We start from the raw sequence: 24,301 nt of genomic DNA, 5'->3' as shown, positions 1-24,301 counted from the left end.
AGGACAGGTGAAGCTGAGGGCCACCAGAGCAGGACTGAAGACCTATATGGAGCAGGAGCAGGAGATCACCACGGAGAAGCAGACAGAGCAGACAGAGCAGAAGACCTCCACAACAGAGCAGAAGACCACCACGGCAGAGCAGACGGAGCAGAAGACCACCAGGGCAGGGAAGAAGACCACCATGGCGGAGCAGACGAAGCAGAGGCCCATGGCAGAGACTCGGACCTGGGGAAAACTAAGACATAAGAGACAGACAGTGCATCTACGGCAGCAAGGACAGAGGCAGGGAACGCAAAAAGTTCATCAGTAGTTTCCCAGGGGACCACTGAATGGGTAAACAGTTCACTGACAGGCTCCTTAGCCACAACAGGCTGGGCTGACAGCTCATAATTAGACTGACTGGGACTAACAAGACAGACAGTTCAAGATTGGATGTATAGACAGGGACTTGATAAACAGGCAATTCGAAATCAGACACAAGGACTGAACGGGCAGATAGTTCATAGTTTGGCTTGCTGATGGAAACTGACAATACAGACGGTTCTAAATCACATACAATTGGGGAAACTGAAATAACCGACAGTTCATATGTGGGATCACTAATTGACACTGGTAAGACTGACAACTCTAACCCAGCATTGTTGACTGGTTCTGGACAGACACGGAAACCAAGCACACTCTGGGAAACATGACAAGTTGACAGTTCACAATTAAATTCAGATGTAGGACAAACAGATAGTGTCAAGTGGTCACTGGGCTTGTGACAGGCAGGGTTAAGGGTTCATTGCCTCTATGGCCACGTCAAGACAGGACACAGGTTCATTAACAATCTCTGAGGTCAGTTTGGGACAGGCCAAGAGTTCACAAACAGCCTCTGCAGCTGTTGAAACAGGATGATAGTTCATAGGCTGGGGTTGTATCGCTAGGCACTACCACCGCGCAGGCAGCCGAAGCAGACATCCCAGATGGGCGAATCAGTTCAAAAACTGTGAGTAGGTTTGGGGATACCAGCTGTGTGTGCAGACACCAGTGGTGCATCCCTCACAATGGATACCAGACTGGGATACCGAAGGACTAATTTTAAAAATCTGGTATTCCTCATATATACGTGAAGTGACTCTGGACGATCAGCTGAGACGTGACGTGACTCTGGACGATCAGCTGAGACATGACGTGACTCTGGACGATCAGCTGTGACGTGATGTGACTCTGGATGATCAGATGACACGTAACAAGCCTCTGGGAGATCAGCTGAGACGTGACGAGACTCAGGACGATCAGCTGTGATGAGACGAGACTCTGGAGGGTCAGCTGAGGTGTGGTGTGACTCTGGACAATCAGCTGAGATGAGATGTGACTCTGGACGATCAGCTGTGACATGGTGAAGCTCTGGATGACCAGCTGAGTCACAACGAGGCTCTGGACGATCAGCTGAGACGAGACTTGACTCATTAAGAGCAGCTGTAATTTGACTTGATTCATGAAGATCAGCCTTGACTTGACTTGGGAAGTTCAACTGTGACTTGACTTGTCACCGCTATTTTGTGAACGTGCTCCGCTGTCGCCACCATTATGTGAACTTGGTCCGGTGTTGCCAGCATTATGTGAACGCGGTCCGGTGCAGCCACCATTTCACAAGCAGGTTTAATCAGCAATCGGAAAGACAAAAGGATAATCCAAGACGGGCGATAAATACAGGGCAGGCAGAGATCAGACAAGACGAGATAACCAGACTAGAAACAAGACTTAACTAGACTCAAGACACTGGAAATGGCTCCACAGAAGTAGCTATCACTACGAGAGCGATAAACACTAGACAATACTCGGCCCTGAATGATGGTGACGGCCTTGTATTTATACTGTGTGATTGGCTGCAGCTGTGTGCGTAATCAGTGAAGTGTAGTGTGGGAAATGTAGTCCAGGGTATAGTGCAACAGTCTGTGTAGTGTGAATGTCAGTAGAATGGCAAGGCGACCTCTGGTGGCACGTTCTTCTTGGACTGAACACCTCCTCTCATGAGCCATCTACCATCTTTTGCCCCGCTGCATTCTGCCAGTCGCTCAGCTCATCCTCAGCTTTCCGTCTGTGGATCGGGTTCTTGTAGGGTCTGTCAGTCTCCAGCTCCACTGTGGTCTGCTCCGTCTGCTCCGCCTGTCACCCTGGCTCTGTGGTTCTCCGTCTCCTCCCTGGGCTCCATTACAACTGGCTCTACCTCCCTCAGTCGGCCACCTGGAGTCGTCAGCCCTTCCTTCACCATGGCTCCTCCTTTCATCAGCTTCATCGTGGGCCGCCTTCTTGGCTGCAGTCTGGGTCCCGCCTGGTTCCTCCTGCTCCTGATTTCTCCCTGGTCATCTCCACCACCTGCACCTCCCTAGACTCCGCCTCGGGCCACCATGGCTCACAGCTCCCTCATCTTCACCTTGGCCTATCAGTCTACTAGCTCCACTGGGCTTCCTCGTTCTTCTGGCTCCGCCTTGGTCAGTCGTCAACCTGCCCACATCTCGGGACAACACTCCTCCAGCTTTGCCTTGTCCCTCCCTCCCGTGGCTCCACCTTGACAGTGCCACCGTGACCTTCCGGCACCTGGGTTGCCTGAGCCATCTGCTCTGCCTGGGCTCTCCGGAGCCTCTCTGTCACCCTTGCTCTGCGGCTTTTCGTCTCCACCCTGGGCTCTATTACCGCCAGCTCTGCCTCCGTCAGGTGGCCACCTGGAGTCGTCAGCCCTTCCTCCATCATGGCTCCTCCCTCCACCCTTTCTGTCTGCAGTCTGGGTCCCACCCGGTTCCACCAGCTCCTAGCTCTTCTCTCCGTGTGCTCCTCCTTGGTCATCTCCTCCACCTGCACCTCCCTGGATTTTGTTTGTTGTCCTCCTCCCGGTCGTCCGCCCACCTCCAAAACCTCCTCCTGCATCACTCCACTGGGGTTCCATCTATTGGCCATCTCTTCTCTTTACAGCACAAGGTTGCACCTTCCAGGAGGGGATGTTCTGTTACAGTTTCTGTTAGTTTAGACTCAGTTTGCACCTTTTCTCTGGTCTGTTTGTTGTCATAGTTATTGATTTGATTTTTGTCATTATAAGACACAGGTGTGTCTAGTTAATAATCTTAGGGCCGGATTTACTAACAGCTTGTGCCAGTGCAAACCATCTCTGGTGTTAAAATAGTACTCTGATGTTTTACTAATGGCACGCAGTAAGGAATTAGTGCTGATAAGGCTTGGACAGAATTATTTTTGCACTTTCCTTTCATTATTTAACGCCCCAAAACAGCATGTCCTAAAGCAGGCGGTAATTTGCATGCTCTTGGTAGATTTCACTGGTCATTATGGAAATGATTTGGCTGTGTCTGTGTTCTTTAATGTGCACATTGTTAGTAAATCACACCCAGAATTTTTCCCTCCCATTGGCGCTTTTATGGAATTGTGCTCTAATGCTAATTTGCCCTGTTTAGTAAATCTGGCCCCTATGGTTTTTGTATTTAAGTTCCTGTCTGAGGGACAACAGATGTTATTGGATTTGCTTTAATAATATTATTCATGCACAGTGGAAATATGCAGTGAATCTACAAATATTTTCTGTTTCACATCACATTAATTTCTTTTAATACCGTGATTAAGAAAAATACAAGTATTCTTTGTTTTAAAAACAAATATCTGCTTTGGCCTTGTCTCCAACATAGGCAAGAGCATCATAAAACACATGCAGCAGCAATATCACAGTCTTAGAGTTAATATTATAAATCTATCATGTTCAGTGTATTGAACCTAGCTTTTAAAGATTAGGTAAAGATTTTAAAGATTAGGTACAGTAGTTCTGTAGAGTAGATTGTAGCTTAGCTGGTTAAACTTTTTATTCAGTAGCTTCTCAATACTGACTGGGACAAAGCCACAATGCTTTCACCTTACACAATGATCTTAATGATCCATTATTAGCTGAGCAGAGATGTGTTTTAGATCCCAGTGCACAAATGTTTTAATAGAATATTATGTTTGCATCACATATACAGTATTATTCAAGCTTCACATTTAAAAATGAAATACACAATACATCTACAAACAGTTTTGTTTCATAGGCATGCTATTTGTCAATGCATTAGAAGCATTTTTGTTTAACGTTTCAAATTTCTGCCAATTCTGTCATTTCAAAAATCAGCAGAGCTCTAAATATTTTCCCTATTTTCTTTTATTTTATTTGAAAACGAACAATTCAACATCAGCATGTCTATGCTTTGGCTTTTAGTCTCTAACATGAGCAGGAGCATCACAAAACACATTATGAAAACAAGCAACATCATCACAATCAGAATTAAGAAAATAAAGCTATTGAAATTATCTGTAAATGATGTGGTACTATTTTTTTCCCCCAAAATAAATCCGCTAATCGTTTCCTAATCTCTTTAGTTCTGGTGCAGTAAACAGTGGGGTTTATTAAAGGAGGAATCAGAGAGGCTACAATCAAAACTGCATTTCGCTCTGTTAAATTTAACACAACTCCTATTCGAGTTAATAAAATAGAGACTAGCTTGGGTGCATAATAACTGAGCAGGACAATGAGGTGACTCAAGCAAGTGTTGATCATTTGTTTTTTGCTTGAGTTGTTGGAGAGTTTAGTCACGCTATATGCCAGTACAGCATATGTGCACATAATAAAGGGAAACTGTCCACCCAGTAGCCACAGACTTATCATTACAGGTACGAAAAAATATGGTTCAGGATCAACACAAGCAGCTCTGATCAGGGAAGGATGATCACAGAACACATATCTGATGACAGGCTGACGACAGTATGGAACACTGTCTACCATTGATGCCATTAAAGCTATAACACCAAAACCAATGAGCCAGGTCAGAAAAATAAGCAGACATGTTCGTGAATTTGTTACAATGCTGTGGTATCTCAATGGAAGCCTGATTGCAATAAGTCGGTCAATTGCCATTAATGTCAGAGCCATGCATATTGTGAAATCACCAAGATGATAGAAGTACATACTTGAGATACAAGAGTAATATGAAATGGTTTTAATCTCAGCCAGCAGCACTGAGATCATGGTTGTGCTGCAGCTAGAAGAAAACATTATATCAATAACAGCTAGATTACAGATTAATATGTACATTGGTTTGTGTAAATGTCTGTCAGTCAAGATGATACACAGATTGATGCCGTTCCCAAGCAGTATGAGCATGTAGGTTATTAAGATGAGGAATCCAAGTAGCTTCTGATTTTGCAGGTGATCAAATCCAGCGATTATAAAGCCATGTAAAGTGTAATTTTCCATCGCCATTTTCAATCAGACACTTCCCAATGTTCAAATTTTTTAAAACACAGTCAGTACAGATGAAAAGATGAAGTCAATTAGAGCCTCAATGTACTCATATATGCACAGAAAAAAAGCTCCTATGAAGGAAAATGGCAGAAAGATGCAGACAGCGTCTGTAACGGCAAGGTGATGAAAAGTCTGAAAGTTGAAATACAGTTTTATCAGAAATACAAAAAGAGTTTCATGCATTCTTAAGAATAAAAAAGAAGATATTATGTAATGTAATTTCTTGTTCTTTTCTTCTTTAGTTCCTTAATTTTTAAGTTCTAATCAGAGTACTTTAAAATAGCTATACTATAAAATAAACCATCTGAGATGTTCCCATCCAGATAAACATATGACTGAAATCCTGCCTTTTATACTTTAATATGTGACAGATACGTGATGGTTTCCTAGCAGCCGTGATTGAGTAAACTTAGGATTCAACAACATAGAAAGTCACTCAAAATATAGTTTGTGGTTAAACACACACACACAACACACAAATATGAGGAAAAAATATCTCCAACAATACTACAATGCATTAATCTATTATTTATTTAGACATGATTAGGAGATGGAGTAATTTGTCACACAATGATAAAAGGGCTATATTTAATTAACTATAGGGTTGTTAAAAACACACACACACACACACACACACACACACACACACACACACACACATTTTTTGTCACTATTTGTTACATTTTATAGAAATCTTCCCAGCACAATAGTTTGATGTTTAAATGTTACCCGTTTTGTGATATATAAACCATTTCAGCCGTTCATATTTTCAAAAAAGCTATTTTAATGTTGCTGAAAAACACATAATAGGTTATTTAATGCCAGGATCCACTGTGACAGCTTAGCCCATATAGAGTGACAACATGCTGCTGATATTAGTTAATAAGGATCATTAATGTTTAAACATAATCCATGTTTCTGTAAAATAAAACAATTTTAACATCCCCAATATAATTCATCAACTGTACAGTAGATGGAGTTGGATGCTTCTTAGCTTGGGGAAATTATTCCTTTAGAGTAGCGATATTTAAAATGACCTCTTAGGACAATGACCAAGACTAAGAATTCTTATTGTTTTTTGGTTTCTTCATGTTAAGTTATGTGTGACCTCTGCCCCCTCTGTTTCTGTTTTCTTGTGGGTATATTGCAAGTCACACTCCACTTGTTTTTTTCCCTGTTGTTTCACACTAATGAGCTTCGAGACACAAGACTGAAACCTCTCAGGTTCCATATGAACCTCTCCACAGGTTTACCTGAGCAAACACAGTGCTATTAACAGGGTAATTAACACATACCTCATAATTAGATGATGCAACACTTGCTGATTACAACACATCCTCAACACACACACACATTCACAGGCAGGCTTTGCTTTAGCTAAAGAAATAATCTTACTTACAAAAACATATGAATAAACAAGCTGTTAGTTTAATTATAGAAATGTCATCAGCTGATGACTGACATAAGTAATAAATGTACACAGTTTGACATTATTATAACACAGTATATAATTTACCACAATAGCTGTGACTTTCTCATGTGTAAAACAACATGTAACTGTAATTTCCATACTTTCTGAGGGCGAAGGCCATTCTTAACAGTCTCCAGGTTGTAGACAGAAGAATGGAATCACCTTTTTGCAATAAAGTTTAATAAACTGAGATTGCCTTTTCGTCTAAAATATTGAGAAGATAGGCCATCATAAAGCAGTAGCACAAAAGTTTCTCCTCTCTATGGACTAGTCGATGTCTGTGATGTAGCTATTCATGCCATCAGTAACATGATTGGTCAGTTGACAAGTCCAGAGAGGCCTAGCATTCATATCATAATCAGTGGCATATATAGTTCAGTATGTAACAGGTCAGGGGTCTTTTTGCTTGTACAAGCCTGAGCTTTCCAGGGCCCCATTAAGCCATTCTTCATGATCTATGGGTATATCATACTGTAAAGTAATTGTATTATATATAAAAATTGAGTTTAATTTAACAATGTGAGATTCCGTCTTTTTAACCGTTTGATTGAGAGTCTTAACTACAGTGTAGTAGTTGTTGCTGTGTTTAATATAACTCAATTTGTGCTTTTCTACCCAGACAGCATGAATACAGAATCAGTGAGTGAAATGGTTGTGAATCAAGATTTCACTGAAAACAGGAATATTTCCATCCCGTCTTATTTCTATATCAGTGGTTTTTCTGGTATGCCTCATATGAGATACTATTATATATTTCTGTTTTTTGTCTACATTATTACTGTGCTTGGAAATTCTTGCCTCATGTTTGTTATCGTTATGGACCGAAACCTTCACACTCCTAAATATTTAGCTGTCTTTAATTTATCGCTGACTGACATTAGTGAGAGCACCGCTGCAATCCCTCAGCTACTGGATACGTTTTTGTTTGGGAATCAGCTGATCCCGTATGGATTGTGCATGTCCAATATGTTCTCTGTTTTGTTATTTCTCGCAATGCAGTCACTAACTCTCACTATTTTGTCCTTTGACAGATTAGTAGCTATTTCATTGCCATTGAGGTATCATATGATTGTGACCCACAGATCAATGCTTGTTATAATTGGTGCTTCATGGACACTAGTATTGTTGCTAACAATCATTGGAGTAAGTTTCATGAGTAAACTTTATTTCTGCAAATTTATTGTCACTGTTAACAGTTTCTACTGTGATCATGGGCCTATATATCGTTCTGCCTGTAACAATAATTTCCCAAGTTCTGTGATAGCCAATTTGTTTCCAGCAATCATCCTTGGGTTTCCAGTATTTTTTATTATCTTTTCGTACACATGCATAGCTGTGACATTGTTTAAAATCACAACCCTACAAGACCGTCAAAGAGCCACAAAGACATGTTCTGCTCATTTAATATTAGTGGCTATATTTTATGTACCCATCACTTTTACATATGCGTTTTGGCCTTTTATTAATACTAACACAAGGATCATTAATCTTTCTCTGACTTCTGCACTTCCTCCAATGCTTAACCCTATAATCTACACATTCATGACAGAAGAGTTCATGGTGTCTGTGAAAAGACTTCTTAAACGAAGATTCATATTCCCATCTCATAAATAAACCTTTCTGCATTTTAATAACATTAGAAGTTGTGGTATTTAATTATATTTAAATATAAATATATTTTTTCCTGTGTGTCATTCTGTGATGTTTACAATAATTCATGTTTTAATTTATGAACCAAAATGCCTTTACTGCAAAAACCCTCTTTTGAGATTTTTAAGAGTGTATTTCTGCGTTACTGTGTCTCTGCATATTAAGAGGGCCCATGAAAGCTATAAAAAAACTTGTACCTCAAGTACCATATGATGCAATTTATGTCTCAAAATTTAGCCTTGATGCTGCAGCTCGCTTTACCGATTAATAGCTGTTTGCTAATGCTTTGAGTTCTGATTTGTTTATTTTTTGCTTATTTGGGACTTTTATTTTGAAGACTTATTATGCTTATATTTTTTAAAAGTGAATAGCAGCTTTTCAGTAGCCTGGGCTGTAGTGTTATGCAAGACTCTCATGCAGAATCATATCACTCTTGGACCCCGAAGTAACTGACTTAAAGAACTTTTAATGGGAATGCTGAATAGACATTCAACAAAATTACTTTATGTTAAAAATGTGAATATGACAATACATGTCTTTTTAAATGAAGTAACATCTCATATTACGTATATTATGTCAGCCAAATAGATTTTGTGCCCTGATGCAAGACTTTTTTCCTTTTTTTCCTTAACAGTCCTATTTAATAATGACAAAATGACAAAAATATACTTAATACTGTAAAAATAGTGTGCAATGGTATGAAACATTTTCAAACAGGCATTACAAATGGCAACAACTTAGGGACAAAGAGGATAGGATTCAGCTGAGAGATAGAGGGTGAATTTAGTATAGTATACTAGCATGTATAGTAGAAATACTGTATCTTGTGTCACATTTCACACTGCTCATAATTTACTCAGGGTTAGCATTTAATCCTGAGTATTCATAAGGTGGTGTTTTACACTGTACATTCCTAAACCCCAGGTTAATGTTCTTATTTGATATTTGCGGAGCCAGTGTCATTGTTTGGATAAATGCAGCATGCAACCTGTTTACATAAAAACGGCATTCACACAATGTTGTAATTACCATGCGTGACCCTTCAGAGGAAGCAATCGTACCAATCATACCGCAGAATCGTACATTTTGTCCGACAGACAGGAGAGTAGATTATATTGTGTATTTTGAACATAATGTGTGGCGTGAAAGCGCCATGGCTTATTGGACATACACTGTAAAAAACAATTGGTAACCTGGATGGCTTAAAATTATAAGTTCAGTCAACTCAAAAAAATGTTTATTCAACTTGAAATGTTAAATTATACTAAGTGACAACTTAGATATTTGAGTTGAATCAGCTTAAAATTTTAACGCAGCTGGGTTACTTACCCATCTGTTAAGTTTAGCAAACTCAAATATCTAAGTTGTTACTTAGTACAACTTAACATTTCAAGTTGAATAAACTTATTTTAGTTGACTGAACTTAACATTTTAAGGCAGCAGTGTAACAAATTATTTTAAGCTGACTCAACAAATTGTGTTTTTTATTTTTTGCAGTGTAGCAACAGTAATGAAGGGGGCGGATCCTTGGTGATGACCACATGTGATATTATACTCTGAGCTGTTCATGTCCTCTGATGGTGCATTCACAGCAGACGCAACTTGCGTGAATAAATCGTGCGTAGTTGGACACTTGAACATTTTGAGCTTACACGCAGCATTCGCGTGTGAAATTCGCTTCACAGCAGACGCAAATTCACGTCATGGGAGGGGCTTCTGCCAGGCGGCTCCAGTCTCGTTGCGAAATGGCTGACATAGATTTTGTTGAGAGGGTAGCTGCGCTTTGTGCTATTGAAGGCTGAAAAACGGCGTAGACTCATTTGGCGCCATGTCTGGGTCCATCAGATCAGTCCATCAATATGTATGTGTATATATATAGCTCAAATTGAGTAAAAAGCGTTTTTTACAACTTACCAGATTGTCCGACCTCCTCTCTCACTTTCTTCCAAGCAAGATCCTTTTTATTCCTGTTTCTATAAAAGTATGAAGATGTATCGTACAGCTCCGGGTATCCACATACAGCGACAATGATTTTGTCCTCCATTGTTGTTTTTGATTTCTGCCTCCGCTCGCTACTCGTAATCACATCACTACTAAAGCAAGCTCCTGATTGGTTAATACGGCGCGAATATTCGCCAAAGTTCCGATTTTTCAACACGTCAACCGCCCGAAACACTCAATTCACCACCTCGTTCGCGCGAACCGCACATCAGGATGTCTATCGTGTCTTTGCATTGACTTAACATGTAAATCACTCGCGCTTAACGCTTCATTCGCGTCTGGTGTGAACACACCGTGAGCTAGTGCCTAAATGAAACTGGCCTTAGTCAGGTGGTACAGCTATAACGTGGTGCAACTTGTACCTTTTAGTACATTCCCAGCTTACAAATTGTAATTAGGAGTTCTGTGACCTTGTGAAAACTTTGACATTAATAATTGGCGTTAAAGAGTCCAAGTAGAAAGTCACGTGTTGTAACATGTTTATTCACGCATTGGAATTACGGTAATTACGACAAGCTGTGAATGCAGCTAAAAGCTCTAGCATTGCACTTCCTAGTGTTATTAGCTTCATGAAGCTTTGAAGCTTTCCTGCCAGACATGTTGAAAAGTGGTTAATTCTCAAGGCTTCAAATGCACGCTAGGGACACCTGCTGGTCGATGCAAATAATTTAGAGAAAAATTGTCAGGAGTGTGACAGCACCAAAATCTGTACTACATGGTTAAAAAAAGGATGATACATTAACATATCCACACATAAACACATATAGAATGTATAGATATTAGGGGTGTAATGATACATGTATTCATACTGAACCGTCACAGTACGGGCATCTCGGTTCGGTACATGAGGCCTTACAACGAATACACACAATTCATCCTCAATCCAGAAGGGGGCACCCACAGTAATACAACTCTGTTTGATAACCACCAGCAGAAGAACAGCGAATGCCAGGAGTTGCGCATTTGAAAACAAAGACCACTAGACAGTGACCATGTGCTGATTCTGAACGCGTCTCGCACTGACAAAGGAGTATAACGTTACATTAAAGGATTGCGCACTCAACTGTCTGCGAAATGGAGCTTTGTGCTCTTGTATCCTACCTCTCTCATTCGGCACAAATCCAAATATTCCATTATATTTCCATATTTGCGATGCATCCAAATGCTAAACTATTATTATTATGTAATTTATAGACTTTGTACTTCAGTCACGTTCTAACGGTGACGCAGTGAGGCAGGCACGCTGATGTTTAGTTCACTGTGTTTTATTTTGATAATGTACCAACTGCACTGTCAAGTTAGCAATGCAAGAAGCCTGGAAGCGCAATTACTTCAACTTCCTCATACCAGCAAAATCAACTTAAACAAAAAACAAATAGAATGTCGCTTTCTGCCATTTGATTTTCCATTCTGTCACAAAACTGAACTGAAACTCAGCAAATATCCTAAGTTACATGTCGCACAGTTTTTTCCCCCTTGTCTATCAGTTAATTAATTTAAATATATTTCAAGTATTTATTCCTTGTATGTATATATTCACTGCAGATTTTATAGCCTGTAAATGACATTAATTTGATATAATATTTAGTATTTTCACATGTAGGTGGAAAAATTTGTCATTTGTATTACTGTCTGTTTAAAATAAATGAAAAGAAACCTAGCATAGTAGATTTTTATTTTTTTTTTTCTGTTGTACTGAAATCATATTGAACCGTGACCCTCGAACCGAGGTACGTACCGAACCGTGACATCTGTGTACCGTTACACCCCTAATAGATATATCTACGATTTCTTTCTTTTTAGAATTCTGTGATTCTTGGAAAGTGAAACCCTTCTTGAAGCACTGCAATCAAATGAAGCTTCGAACATCACCAGTTACGCCACTTCACTAAAACAACACAAGCCTCAAAACGGAGCTTTGACTGAAAGTACCAGATGTTCTTGACACAAGCTTTGAAGCTTTGGCATCAGGCATAACATCACTACTATCAGGAATTTTCAGAATGGACCCTTCTGTGGACTATAAAGGTAAGAATAAAACAATCTCTTCCTTACTCCAGTTTGTGAGTTTTGCGTTGCCATTTGACATTTTTTCTCAAGCGCTGAAACTGCTGTTTACACAATGAGGTGTGTTTACGTGACTGTCCAAAGCAAGTCAATATGAGACACATGATTGGTTGTCTGCTACTGAGCATCTAGCTGTAACATTCTAGCATTGTTTCACAACTGTACAAGTTTGGCACAGCAGTGTGGGGTTAACAGCGCAAAAGCGGTTCTAACATTGCTCTGGATCAGGTTTGGATCACCACTGATCTAAATTACAAGTGTCCAGTTACACAGAGTTAAAGGTGGGGTTTAGAATGACTACAACACACATCAACATATCCCACATAAGAAGACTTTCTTTGGCTTGAGCCTGCTTAAGACTTTCTTTTTGAGACTGCTGTGATGTGTGGTTATTACTGGATATATCACCAGTATCAGCCCTTGAACTGTTCACCATTTGTATGACTCTGCTTGTCTTTTTTTGAAGATTTATTTTTGTCTTTATTACAGTTGTACAGTGTAGAGCAGACAGGAAGTAAATTGGGAGAAAGCTCGGTACTCGGGACGCCCGTAACACTGTGGCGTTATAATGTACTAGGCTATTATCGCTGATGACTCTGCTTGTCTGTGCATTTTCTAAAATCCATCATTACTCTTAGTGAGCGACAATGGCGACACTTGTGTCATAAAATGTAGTTTTATGAGTTTTTCATTGGCCAGTGATGTTCATTTAGCTTGTCTCTTTTTTTTTAGCCCCATATTAAATGTGATCTCTCAACACTAAAACAGCAGTAACCTTTATCAAGATATCTGTAACTTGCATACTTCTTGTTGGTTAAGGTTCCTTCACAACTTCAGTTTTGTGCATCCCTATGGATTAGTCAGTGTATCTGATTCTGATTGGTCAACTGACAAGTCTGGAGAGGCCTGCCATTCATATCTGGAAGATATATAGTTCAGTATGTATCAGGTCTGGGGAAGTCTTTTTACAGGGCACTTTCTGTATTAGCTCGAGTAAAACTTCCTATAGGCGTATTATTCTTTGTGTGAGTACATCTAAGCTACTGTGTTTGCAGCATTTATTATACAAAATCTTGTATATTATATACCAAATCCTATTCAAATAGGGCAATAGAAGTTTTTAAGGTGAATGTTATAATATAACTGAGGTGCCTAATGAAATGCCTAATATGTTCATATGTTTGGCTTTGTTCTGCAGGGATTAAATTGTGAGTCTTATGTATGTGTATGTATATAACATATATTGCTTATTTTTTAGACAGTTTACTGCAGTCTAAATATCTGTCTGAGAGTCAATTGTTGCAGTGTTTGTTTTGAAGAACAATATAATGAAACCATGTTTACCGTGTTTAATAACATACTGCTTTTCTACCCAGCCAGGCTGAATACAAAGTGAACTCACCATGAATCTTGATTTCACTGAAAACAGGAATATTTCAACCCCATCTTATTTCTACATTAGTGGTTTTTCTGGTATACCTCACGTGAGGTACTATTATATATTCTTGTTTTTTGTCTACATTATTTCTTTGCTTGGAAACTCCTGCCTCATGCTTGTTATTATTATAGACCGAAATCTTCACACGCCTAAATATATCGCTGTCTTTAATTTATCACTGACAGACATTTGTGAGAGTACTGCTGTGATCCCTCAGCTACTGGATACATTTTTGTTTGGGAATCAGCTGATTCCATATGGATTGTGCTTGTTTAATATGTTCTCTGTTTTTGTATCTATTTCAACACAGTCCTTATCTCTTGCTGTTCTGTCTTTTGACCGATTAGTAGCTATTTGTTTACCACTGAGGTATCATACCATTGTGACCCACAGATCAATGCTAGTTATAATTGGATTCACTTGGGCAATAGTACTGCTTATGGTAAGCGCTGCTACAATTTTCATTAGCAGACTTTCTTTCTGTAGAGTTATTGTCATTATAAATAGTTTCTACTGTGATCATGGGCCTATGTATCGTTCTGCCTGTAGCAATTATCTCCCAAACTCTGTAATAGGTGGTTTGTACCCAGTATTAATTCTTGGCTTTCCAGTATCGTTTATTTTTTTTTCCTATGTATGCATAGCGGTGACATTGTCCAAAATCACAACCCCACAAGATCGTCAAAGAGCCGCAAAGACATGTACTGCTCATTTAATAGTAGTGGCTATATTTTATGTGCCTATCACTTTTACATATGCTCTTTCATCATTTATAAACACTAACACACGGATCATTAATCTCTCTCTGACCTCTGCTCTTCCTCCAATGCTTAACCCAATAATCTACACGTTCAAGACAGAGGAGTTCATGGCCTCTCTGAAAAGAGTTCTTAAACGAAGAATCATATTCCCATATTCAAAATAAACCCTTTTCCCAAATTTTTAAAACATTGTTAGACACTGTGGTCATTTGTATTGTTTTGTTGTTGTTGCTGAAAAATGTATGCTTCAATGTTCTGCATTTCTAAATGTAATTTAATATAAGTTCTGTAAAAGCCAGGCAACGTAAGTTAAGGAAGGTATCACTCCATAAAATGTTGAAGCTACTAACAAACTACTGTAATGTATTAAAAAACAGTTTACATTGTTATTGAAATACAAATAGTGGATAAATAATACCGTTGTAACTTTAGTGTGTTTTTTGTTCATTGCTTATAATGCATCCCTGCTCCCTTATATCTGATTTGTTATATCTGACTTATATTGGTTTGTGAAATGAATTTGAGAACATAAAGCATTAAAACAGTCTATATATATATATATATATATATATATATATATATATAAATAATGTGACCCTGGACCACAGAACCAGACATAAGGGTAAATTTTGTGAAAGTGAGATTTATACATCATCTAAGAGCTGAATAAATAAGCTTTCCATTAATGTTAGTATAATATTTGGCCGAGGTACAGCTATTTGAAAATCTGGAATCTGATGGTGCAAATAAATCAAAATATTGAGAAATTTGCCTTTAAAGTTGTCCAAATGAAGTTCTTAGCAATGCATATTACTAATCTAAAATTAAGTTTTGATATATTTATGGTAGGAAATTTACAAAATATCTTCATGGATCAAGATATTTACTTAATGATATATGGCATAAAAGAAAAATCAATCATTTTGACCCATACAATGTATTTTTGGCTATTGGTACAAATATACCCGTGCTACTTAAGACTGGTTTTGTGGCCCAAGGTCACATATTACATTGAATATTCAAGAAAGCCTTTTCTTTTCAGGTGCGTGCCAAGTTTTTAACAATACGTAAAAAGTTAGAAGTAAACTATTTTAAAGACTTTCACTTCATTAGCTGCTGAACCAGCAGCAAACGGTAAAACAATTTGGACTATGAACCAGTATGTTTATGATTACAATAATAAACTAAAATAATATGATAGCAAACACCACTTATCAATATGAAGCAGCATATGGTAATGTTTTTGTACAGTTAAAATAACTGGAAGTGAGTAACACCAGAAGCCTTGCACATTTAGGTTACAAATGGTTGCGGGTCTCTTATGTTAAAAATAAGGTGGATAGGCCTTATTGAAGTTACAGTGATGATTGGAATAGTGGCCGTTCATGCACACTTACATCTTTTGTTTAAGTATGTTCATGATTAGCGAAGCATGATTAGCGTCGCAAAACTAGGGGATTCAAGCCTTTAGCTAATAAACATTTACATATGATGATAGAATCTCTAGGAACAATATATGTAATATACAAAATATGTACCAATAGGTACATATAACTGTAGTTTCCAACTGAAATTAACACTAGAGGTGGTAAAACAATAGGCACTTGTAATCATTTTCATACACAGTTATGATTACAGCTCCATATGTTTCAATTTCCAGATGTAACAAGCTTGCTTGGTAGCCTGGCCGGCATGGAATTGGACTTAGGATGCGGAATCCTTGGGTACAAATCCTGTGAAAAACACAACCTGGTCTCATTACGAAAACGTAACTGTGTAAACTTTTTGTGAGATGCAAAATACGTACCAGTAAGTACATATCACTGCAGTTTCCAACAGAAATAAACACTAGAGGCGGTAGAAACGGTGAGTACTTGTAATCGTTTCGTACACACTTATGATGACAGCTCAGTATGTTTCACTTTGTGGTGTTCTGACAAATAATGCTTCCTATCAGATTATGTTTTCAACGCTGTATTTTGATTACTGTAAGGGTAGGTTTAGTTTTGGGGTGGGGTAGGTGTACATGTTGCAGAATCCTTGGGTATCAATAAGCTAAAACGGAATAGCTTTTATTATCTTTTCATATACATGCATTGCTGTGACATTGTTCAAAATCACAACGCCACAAGACCGTAAAAGAGCCACAAAGACATGTACTGCTCATTTATTATTAGTGACTATATTTAATGTACCCATCACTTTTACATATGTTCTTTCTTCATTTCTAAACGCTAACACAAGGATTTTTAATCTCTCTTTGACCACTGTACTTCCTCCAATGCTTAACCCAATAATCTACACATTCATGACAGAGGAGTTCATGGTGTCTGTGAAAGACTTCTTAAAAGACGAGTCACATTTCTGTCTTGGAAATAAACCTCTTTTCTTCAATATAAGTAACATTATTTTTCAGTGTTGTTTTATTCATATATCTTCATGATGTTTAGAATGATTAATTAATATTTCAATATTCTCTGTTATGAAGTGCAAACAGAATTTAAAACGATCTGTTAAGTAAAAAAGGTTAATCACAGAATAGTTGCGGTTTAAGTCTTTTGATAAAACTTTACAACGTCAACATCCCATATTAAAATGTGTTATTTCATGTTATTAGTCCATCATCTATATTTTTTAAGAGTTTAAAAACACATGAATGTTTTGACTGTGTGTGTGGGAAGTTCTTGTTACAGAATGCTTTTCCTTCAACAATATTAATACCGTTATTTCACAGTTGTTCTAAGTACTATTATATATATAATTATTATTATATATATAATACAATATATATATATATACAATATATAATTATTATTATATATTTGTAGTATTTGTTAAAATACTATATAAACTATTGTTATAATTCTAACATTAACATAATAGTACTAATAATGAATAATAATAATAGTAATTATGATTGTTATTAATATTATTGTATTGAAATTGTCCTATAAAAACAGTGTGGATGTGACCTGAAACAACTCATAAAATTTATTTTGATTTTTAAAAAATATATGGTCTTTGGTTTTTGAGGTTCTGCACCCCAGAATGTCTTGGTTATGTATGGTAAGCCCTAAAACAGATATTTTTGATGAAATCCAAGAGCTTTCTGATCCTGCATAGACAATAATGTAACTGAAATGTTCCTAGGCCCAGAAATGTAGTAAAGACATTGGTAAAATAGTCCATGTGACATCAGTGGTTCAACCGCAATTTTACGAAGCCAAAAAAAAAAAACTTTATTCAACAATTCTTCTCCTCCAAATCACGTAATCATGACGCATACATGTGTGTTCCTCTGCACGTAAACAAGTCGCAGCACGTGTTGTTTATGTGCAGAGGTAGTCTCGATAATGTTGAATAAAGTCGTTATTTATGCTTTCTTTGCGTGCAAAAAGTATTCTTGCAGCATCATAAAATTACAGTTGAACTACTGATGTCACATGGACTGTTTTACCAATGTCTTAACTACGTTTCTGGGCCTGGGAACATTTGCTGTCTGTACAAAGTCAGAAAGCTCTCAGATTTCATCAAAAATATCTTAATTTGTGTTCTGAAGATGAACAAAAGTCTTACGCGTTTAGAACGACATGAGGGTGATTAATTAATGACTGAATTTTCATTTTGTGAGTGAACTATCCTCTTAACCTAACCACAACAAATCAAAACATGTAACGAGCAGTTAAAGTTAATCCTTTCAATCATGAAAATATTACTGCTATATGAATACACTCACATCGAGGCATAAGAGAGCCAATGCTGTTTCATGTCTAACCATTTACAGAGTCGTAATTTTAAACCATTTATAAAGTGTATGATGTCTGTTTTTAAAAATCAGTTCCGATTTTTAAAGTTGTGTAGCTACTGTTTTAATCCTGTAAGCAATCAAAAAAATCTACATAATACTGTGACTCTAAAGTTGTTGCTGTTCAATGAAAAAAATCCTAGTCCAAAATATAATCATGCATCAGTAGCCTATATAGTTTCATCATGATAAAATCCCCTTGCCCTTTGCGTCTATTTTGACCCAAATGTTTCTCTTTGACAGCTAAAGAGTAGCCTGGTGGTGTTACAGTAAAGATGCTAAAAGGCACTTCTGGCGTGACGTGGATCTTGGATTTGTGACAGTATTGGGTGCTCTAGTGAGTGAGAGCAGGTGTTTAATTGCGCAGTATATTTGTGGAAACAGGAACTTTTGCTAATATTGACTAGAGCAATACTCATAAACCAACTTATTAAAATGAGCTTCTGTTGTTATAAGCATCAATGTATTGCGTAAAAAATCTCTAAGCTTAAATTTTCTATTCTATAACATTTTCATTTGCATGCCCTGGCTTCTTCAAGTCTATAGGGAAAAAGCATGATTCATGAACTTAAGTCCCAAGCTCACGATCTAATATAAATATGTCTGATGATTGGTAGCATAATGTCATTCTGACAGCTTTGGAGAAGGTAGTGTATAAACCGTGTGTTTCCTCTCTAATGATTTTACTGCAATGACTGAAAACTGTTTTATTGTTAGTTTAATATTAATGTTAATGAACATCTGTGACTTTTCATTCATTAATCACTGTGACTGGAACTGAAATCATTATGGGTGTATTCTGTTATTTTGTGTATTTCTGTAAAAGTTCTTTATTACAGGTGAAACAACAGGCATCATGAGCTCTGTGCAGTCAGACTCCTCTACAAATGAGACCTTTGTTCGTCCTGCTACATTTTTTATCAGTGATTTTTCTAATATTCCACATGCAAGATACTATTATGTTTTCCTCTCTCTGGTATATGTTGTGACTGTTTTGGGGAATTCATTTATCATGTGTATCATATATTTGGCCCACAGGCTTCACACAGCCAAATACATTGCTGTTTTTCATCTGGCACTTTCTGATCTGTGTGGAAGCTCAGCTTTGATTCCAAAAATCATAGACATGTTTTTATTTGACCATCAGGTTGTTTCATATGAAGCGTGTTTAACAAATATGTTTTTTGTATATCATTTCATGAATCTGCAATCTTTGACACTACTCGCTTTGGCTTATGACAGACTGGTTGCTATTTGTTTTCCTTTACGGTATCATGCCATTGTAACCAAACCAGCCATGTTTCTGATCATAGGCGTGATGTGGATTGTATCTATGGCAGTTTTTTCTGTACTTGTAGGTTTGGTGAATAGACTCTCTTTTTGCAGGTCTAATGTAGTTAATAGTTATTTTTGTGATTATGCCCCAATCTGTGGGCTAGCTTGTAATGATATTTCCATAAATATTTTGATGGGTAAAATTTCCTATGGTCTCCTGATTTGCACACCACTCATATTGATCGTCATCTCATATTTCTGCATTTCTGTGGCTCTGCTTAAGATTGCTCATGGTGCTGATCGGATCAAGGCCATAAAGACCTGCACCTCACATCTTTTATTGGTGGCAATGTTTTATCTCCCGATTTTATGCAATGTCGTTGCATCTGTAACAACACCTTTGCATCCAAATGTCCAGATAATTAACAACTCTCTGGCACAGATAATACCACCTATGCTGAATCCCATCATATACACTCTAAAAACAGAGGAGGTCATGCAATCCATAAAAGAACTGTACAAACGCAGCAAAGTGAATCCAACCAAAGGAAGAAAAATTAAAGCAGTAGGATAAATTTAAAATAATTACAGGTTTAATCTCATTTGTTCATTTATGAAATATTGGTGTTTCAACCTTCCCTACCTGCCTTAAAGAAACTCTTTGCCTACAGATATTTGATTAGTTGTTTCATCAGCTGTGGTCATTCAACAAATATCTTATTTAACAGAGTTGATTGATTCTGTACTGTATGTATATGTTGTAACAGCAATGGTGTTATAAATAGAATATTGAAAAATTAAATATAGTAAATTTTCTTATTGCTGCTTTTATTCAAAACAGTGTACAAACAGTTTAAATCAAGACTAAAAAAATAAAGCTTTAAAAATATTCATATTTTTATTCAGTAATTTCAGTTTAACAAGTCAAACGGAAGTATATCTGCTCTTAAAAATAACAAATTTGCTCTCAAAATAACAAATGCTTCTGCATCATGTTTGTTATTCTAATGAACAGACCTCTTGAATGTTTAGCTGGTATTTGTTTGAATTCTGCTGATTGTTACCCACAGACAGTTTATGAATTTACCCAATTTTTCTTTTCTTGAGACCCCATGCGGACATGGTACTTCAGTGTACTAAATCACTGTATTAATATGTGTTTATTGGACTAAAGTGAAACAGTCAATAGCAGTTACACAAAACCCATCACACTGTAACGGGGTGAGTGAGACGAGAGGCGAGCGGATCCATGTGCACGCTTTTATTGAAGGGACGAGACAGATACATAGTCGAAAAACAGGCAGGGTCAAAGCAAACGGCAAACAGGTGTGTAAGAGGCGAAACGAGAGAATGGTCCAGTAAGGTGAGCAATAGTCCGAAAAGGCAGGCGGCTAGACAGTCGATAACGAGAAAACCAGGCGAGAGATCAAAACTAGGAACAGGGCACAAGAAACTAGGAAACGCTAATGATGGGAATAACTACAATACGACAATTCAACAATCCGTGACTTGCAAGGGGAACGTCCTGGGTTTTTATAGTGAGCCTGATTGGCTACCGGAGGCGACGCAAAGGGCGCGGTGGAGGATGGGAGATGCAGTCCGAAGTGCAAAGTAACAGTCAGAGTGTAATGGAAAGGTGAGAGTGACATCTGGTGGTGGGCGGTCCGCAGAGCACCGACCAGATTCGTGACATAGCCCCCCCCCAAGGAGCGGCTTCCAGACGCTCGAAGGAAACAACAGACCAGGGGAGCGGTGGGGCGGGAGCGAGACAGTGCGAGGGCTGGAGGACCAGGTCCATGTGGGAAGCCCAGAGATTGAGGCAGGACCGACAGAGCAGGTACCCTCCAGGGTGGGGCCGGAGGCGGAGCAAGAGCCCTCCAGGCCGGAGGCGGAGCAGGAGGCGCAGGAGCCCTCCAGGGCGGAGCCGGAGGCGGAGCAGGAGCCCTCCAGGGTGGAGCCGGAGGCGGAGCAGACACCTCTGGAGGCACTGGCGCAGCTTCTACGATGGGGAAGGCCTCTGGAGCAGACTTGAGACCAGACGGGACCTCTGAAGCAGGCTTGTGATCAGAGGGGAGCTCTGGAGCAGGCTGGAGACCAGACGAAAGCTCTGCAGCAGGCTTAAGATCAGAGGGGAGCTCTGGAGCAGGCTGGAGACCAGACGAGAGCTCTGCAGCAGGCTTGAGATCAGAGAGGGACTCTGGAGCAGGCTTGAGATCAGAGGGGAGCTCTAGAGCAGGCTGGAGACCAGACAAGAGCTCTGCAGCAGGCTTGAGATCAGAGAGGGACTCTGGAGCAGGCTTGAGATCAGAGAGGGACTCTGGAGCAGGCTTGAGATCAGACGGGAGCTCTGGAGCAGGTTTGAGATCAGACGGGAGCTCTGGAGCAGGTTTGAGATCAGACGGGAGCTCTGGAGCAGACTGGTGAACAGACGTGGCCTTAGGGGTTGATTTGTGAACAGACGTGACCTCAGGAGCTGACTTGTGAACAGACGTGACCTCAGGGGCACAGTGTGCAGCCCACACACACCAGATGGCAACCGCCATTAAAGGAAGAGCAGCAGCGGGAGGTTGTGGTGGGTCCAGTACACTGGCTATCATGATAGGCCGTGATCGTGGGATATCAGACGAGGCATGGCACGGCTCTGGAAGGTCAGACGAGATGTGACTTGGCTCTGGACGAATAGACGAGACATGACGAGGCACTGGGAGGTCTGATGAAACATGGAGAGGCTCTGGGCCATCAGGTGGGACGTGACTTGACTCAGAGCGGTCAGGCGGGACGTGGCTTGACTCTGGGTGGTCAGACGAGACATGGTGAGGCTCTAGACAGATAGACGAGATGTGACGGGGCTCTGGAGGGTCAGACGAGGCGTGACTTGACTCTGAACGGTCAGACGAGGCGTGACTTGATTCTGGGCGGTCAGACGAGGCGTGACTTGACTCTGGGCGGTCAGGCGGGACGTGACTTGGGCCGTCAGACAGGACGTGACTTGGGCCGTCAGGCGGGACGTGACTTGACTCTGGAACAGCAGCAATAACTTCATTTGGCTCATGAAGATCAGCTGTGGTTTGACTTAGTTCTTGGAGATTGGCCGTGACTTGACTTGATTCGTGAAGCTCAGTCGTGAACTGACTTGACTCCTGGAGATCAGCGGTGACTTGACTTGGCTCATGGAGATCAGCGGTGACTTGATCTGACACGAGAAGACCAGCGGTGACTTGAACTGGCTTGTGAAGAGCAATGACTTTACTTGACTCAGGAACCACGGCCTTGACGTTGCTTGACTCAGTAACCACGGCCTTGACGTTGCTTGACGCAGGAACGACCGCCTTGACGTTGCTTGACGCAGGAACGACCGCCTTGACGTTGCTTGACGCAGGAACGACTGCCTTGACGTTGCCGGACTTGGAAGCTTGACTGGACTTGGAAGCTTGACTGGACTCTGGAGTAGCGGCTGAAGCTTGACTTGGCTCTGGAAGTTCAACGGTGACTTGACTCGGCCCTGGAAGGTCAGCTGTGACTTGGCTTGACTTATGGAGCACAGCTGTGACCTGGCTTGACTCGTGGAGCACAGCTGTAACTTGGCTTGACTCGTGGGGGACAGCTGTATCTTGGCTTGACTCGTGGAGAACAACAGCTTTGGCTTGACTTGACTCCATTGCTTGACTTGACTTGGAAGCCTGACTTGACCCCGAGGTAGCCGCCGCGGCGTGAAGGAGTGCCATTTTAGCTGCCCATACTGTCATTAGGGGTGTGTCCAGCAGGTGGGCCATCATGACCACAGGTGGCGTCCAGGTGCTGACCACAGGTTCTGGAGTGGCAGCCATCTTGTGGAGCGGCTTGGAGACAGCGGCCATCTTGTCCAGTGGCTCTAGCGTGGCAGCCAACTTGTGCAGTGGCTCTGGCGTGGCAGCCATCTTGTGCAGTGAATCAGGAAAGATGGCTTTAACTTGACTTGAAACAGAAGCGACAGCAGTAATTTGACTTAACACAGGAACAACAGTTCTGGCTTGATTTGAAACAGGAAACACAGTTTTAGCTTGACTTGCCTTAAGAGCGGTTCTGACTTGACTTGACGCAGGAAACATAGCTCCAGCTTGATTTGACACAGGAAACACGGTTGCAGTCTGACTTGACTTGGAAACTTGACTTGACTCAGGAAATGCAGCTGTAAATTGACTTAACTTGAAAACTTGACTTGACTCAGGAGATGCAGCTGCAGCTTGGCTTGACTCAGAAACTTGACTTGACTCAGGAAGTGTAACTGCAACTTTAAATGGCTCTTGTATGGCGGCTGTGACGTGACGGAGCTCTGTTCTCTACCGCATTAACGCGCTCCGGCGCGGCCACCATCTTGTGCGCGGGCTCTGCTGACGCCGCCATAGCTCGAGCACGCTCCGTCACGGCCGCCATTTCACGAGCGATCCAGGCGGAAAACCTGTTTGTGGCGTCGTGATCCGGCATTACCGCCAATCTGCGAGAGGGGTGCGCGGCTGCTCTGTCTGCGTTGTCG

General features: G+C 40.0%; 4 protein-coding genes across 4 annotated transcripts; 3 read left to right on the top strand and 1 right to left on the bottom strand.

The window, feature by feature from the left end:
* Positions 1-4,303: 4,303 nt before the first annotated feature.
* On the bottom strand, positions 4,304-5,278 carry LOC127171874 (olfactory receptor 10G4-like). Its single transcript, XM_051120810.1, has one exon. It carries the CDS (start codon positions 5,276-5,278, stop codon positions 4,304-4,306), a length of 975 nt encoding a protein of 324 aa, XP_050976767.1.
* A 2,137-nt stretch (positions 5,279-7,415) lies between these two features.
* Positions 7,416-8,405, top strand: LOC127172408 (olfactory receptor 13C2-like). Its single transcript, XM_051121669.1, has one exon. The coding sequence runs from the start codon at positions 7,416-7,418 to the stop codon at positions 8,403-8,405; it is 990 nt and encodes a 329-aa protein (XP_050977626.1).
* Positions 8,406-13,912: 5,507 nt separating this feature from the next.
* On the top strand, positions 13,913-15,042 carry LOC127171876 (olfactory receptor 13C2-like). Its single transcript, XM_051120813.1, has one exon. The coding sequence runs from the start codon at positions 13,913-13,915 to the stop codon at positions 14,870-14,872; it is 960 nt and encodes a 319-aa protein (XP_050976770.1). The 3' UTR covers positions 14,873-15,042.
* A 4,327-nt stretch (positions 15,043-19,369) lies between these two features.
* LOC127172407 (olfactory receptor 51E2-like) lies at positions 19,370-20,362 on the top strand. The gene has a single exon (XM_051121668.1). It carries the CDS (start codon positions 19,370-19,372, stop codon positions 20,360-20,362), a length of 993 nt encoding a protein of 330 aa, XP_050977625.1.
* The last annotated feature ends 3,939 nt before the right edge of the window (positions 20,363-24,301 follow it).

Source organism: Labeo rohita, chromosome 10 (genome assembly GCF_022985175.1).
Source record: "Labeo rohita strain BAU-BD-2019 chromosome 10, IGBB_LRoh.1.0, whole genome shotgun sequence".
NCBI classification, from domain to species: domain Eukaryota; kingdom Metazoa; phylum Chordata; class Actinopteri; order Cypriniformes; family Cyprinidae; genus Labeo; species Labeo rohita.
This window is presented reverse-complemented; position numbering and strand designations above follow the sequence as displayed.

Bases quoted from the DNA above. Each gene is read 5' to 3' on its own strand.
- LOC127171874 (XM_051120810.1), bottom strand. From the start codon at position 5,278: ATGGCGATGGAAAATTACACTTTACATGGCTTTATAATCGCTGGATTT.
- LOC127172408 (XM_051121669.1), top strand. From the start codon at position 7,416: ATGAATACAGAATCAGTGAGTGAAATGGTTGTGAATCAAGATTTCACT.
- LOC127171876 (XM_051120813.1), top strand. From the start codon at position 13,913: ATGAATCTTGATTTCACTGAAAACAGGAATATTTCAACCCCATCTTAT.
- LOC127172407 (XM_051121668.1), top strand. From the start codon at position 19,370: ATGAGCTCTGTGCAGTCAGACTCCTCTACAAATGAGACCTTTGTTCGT.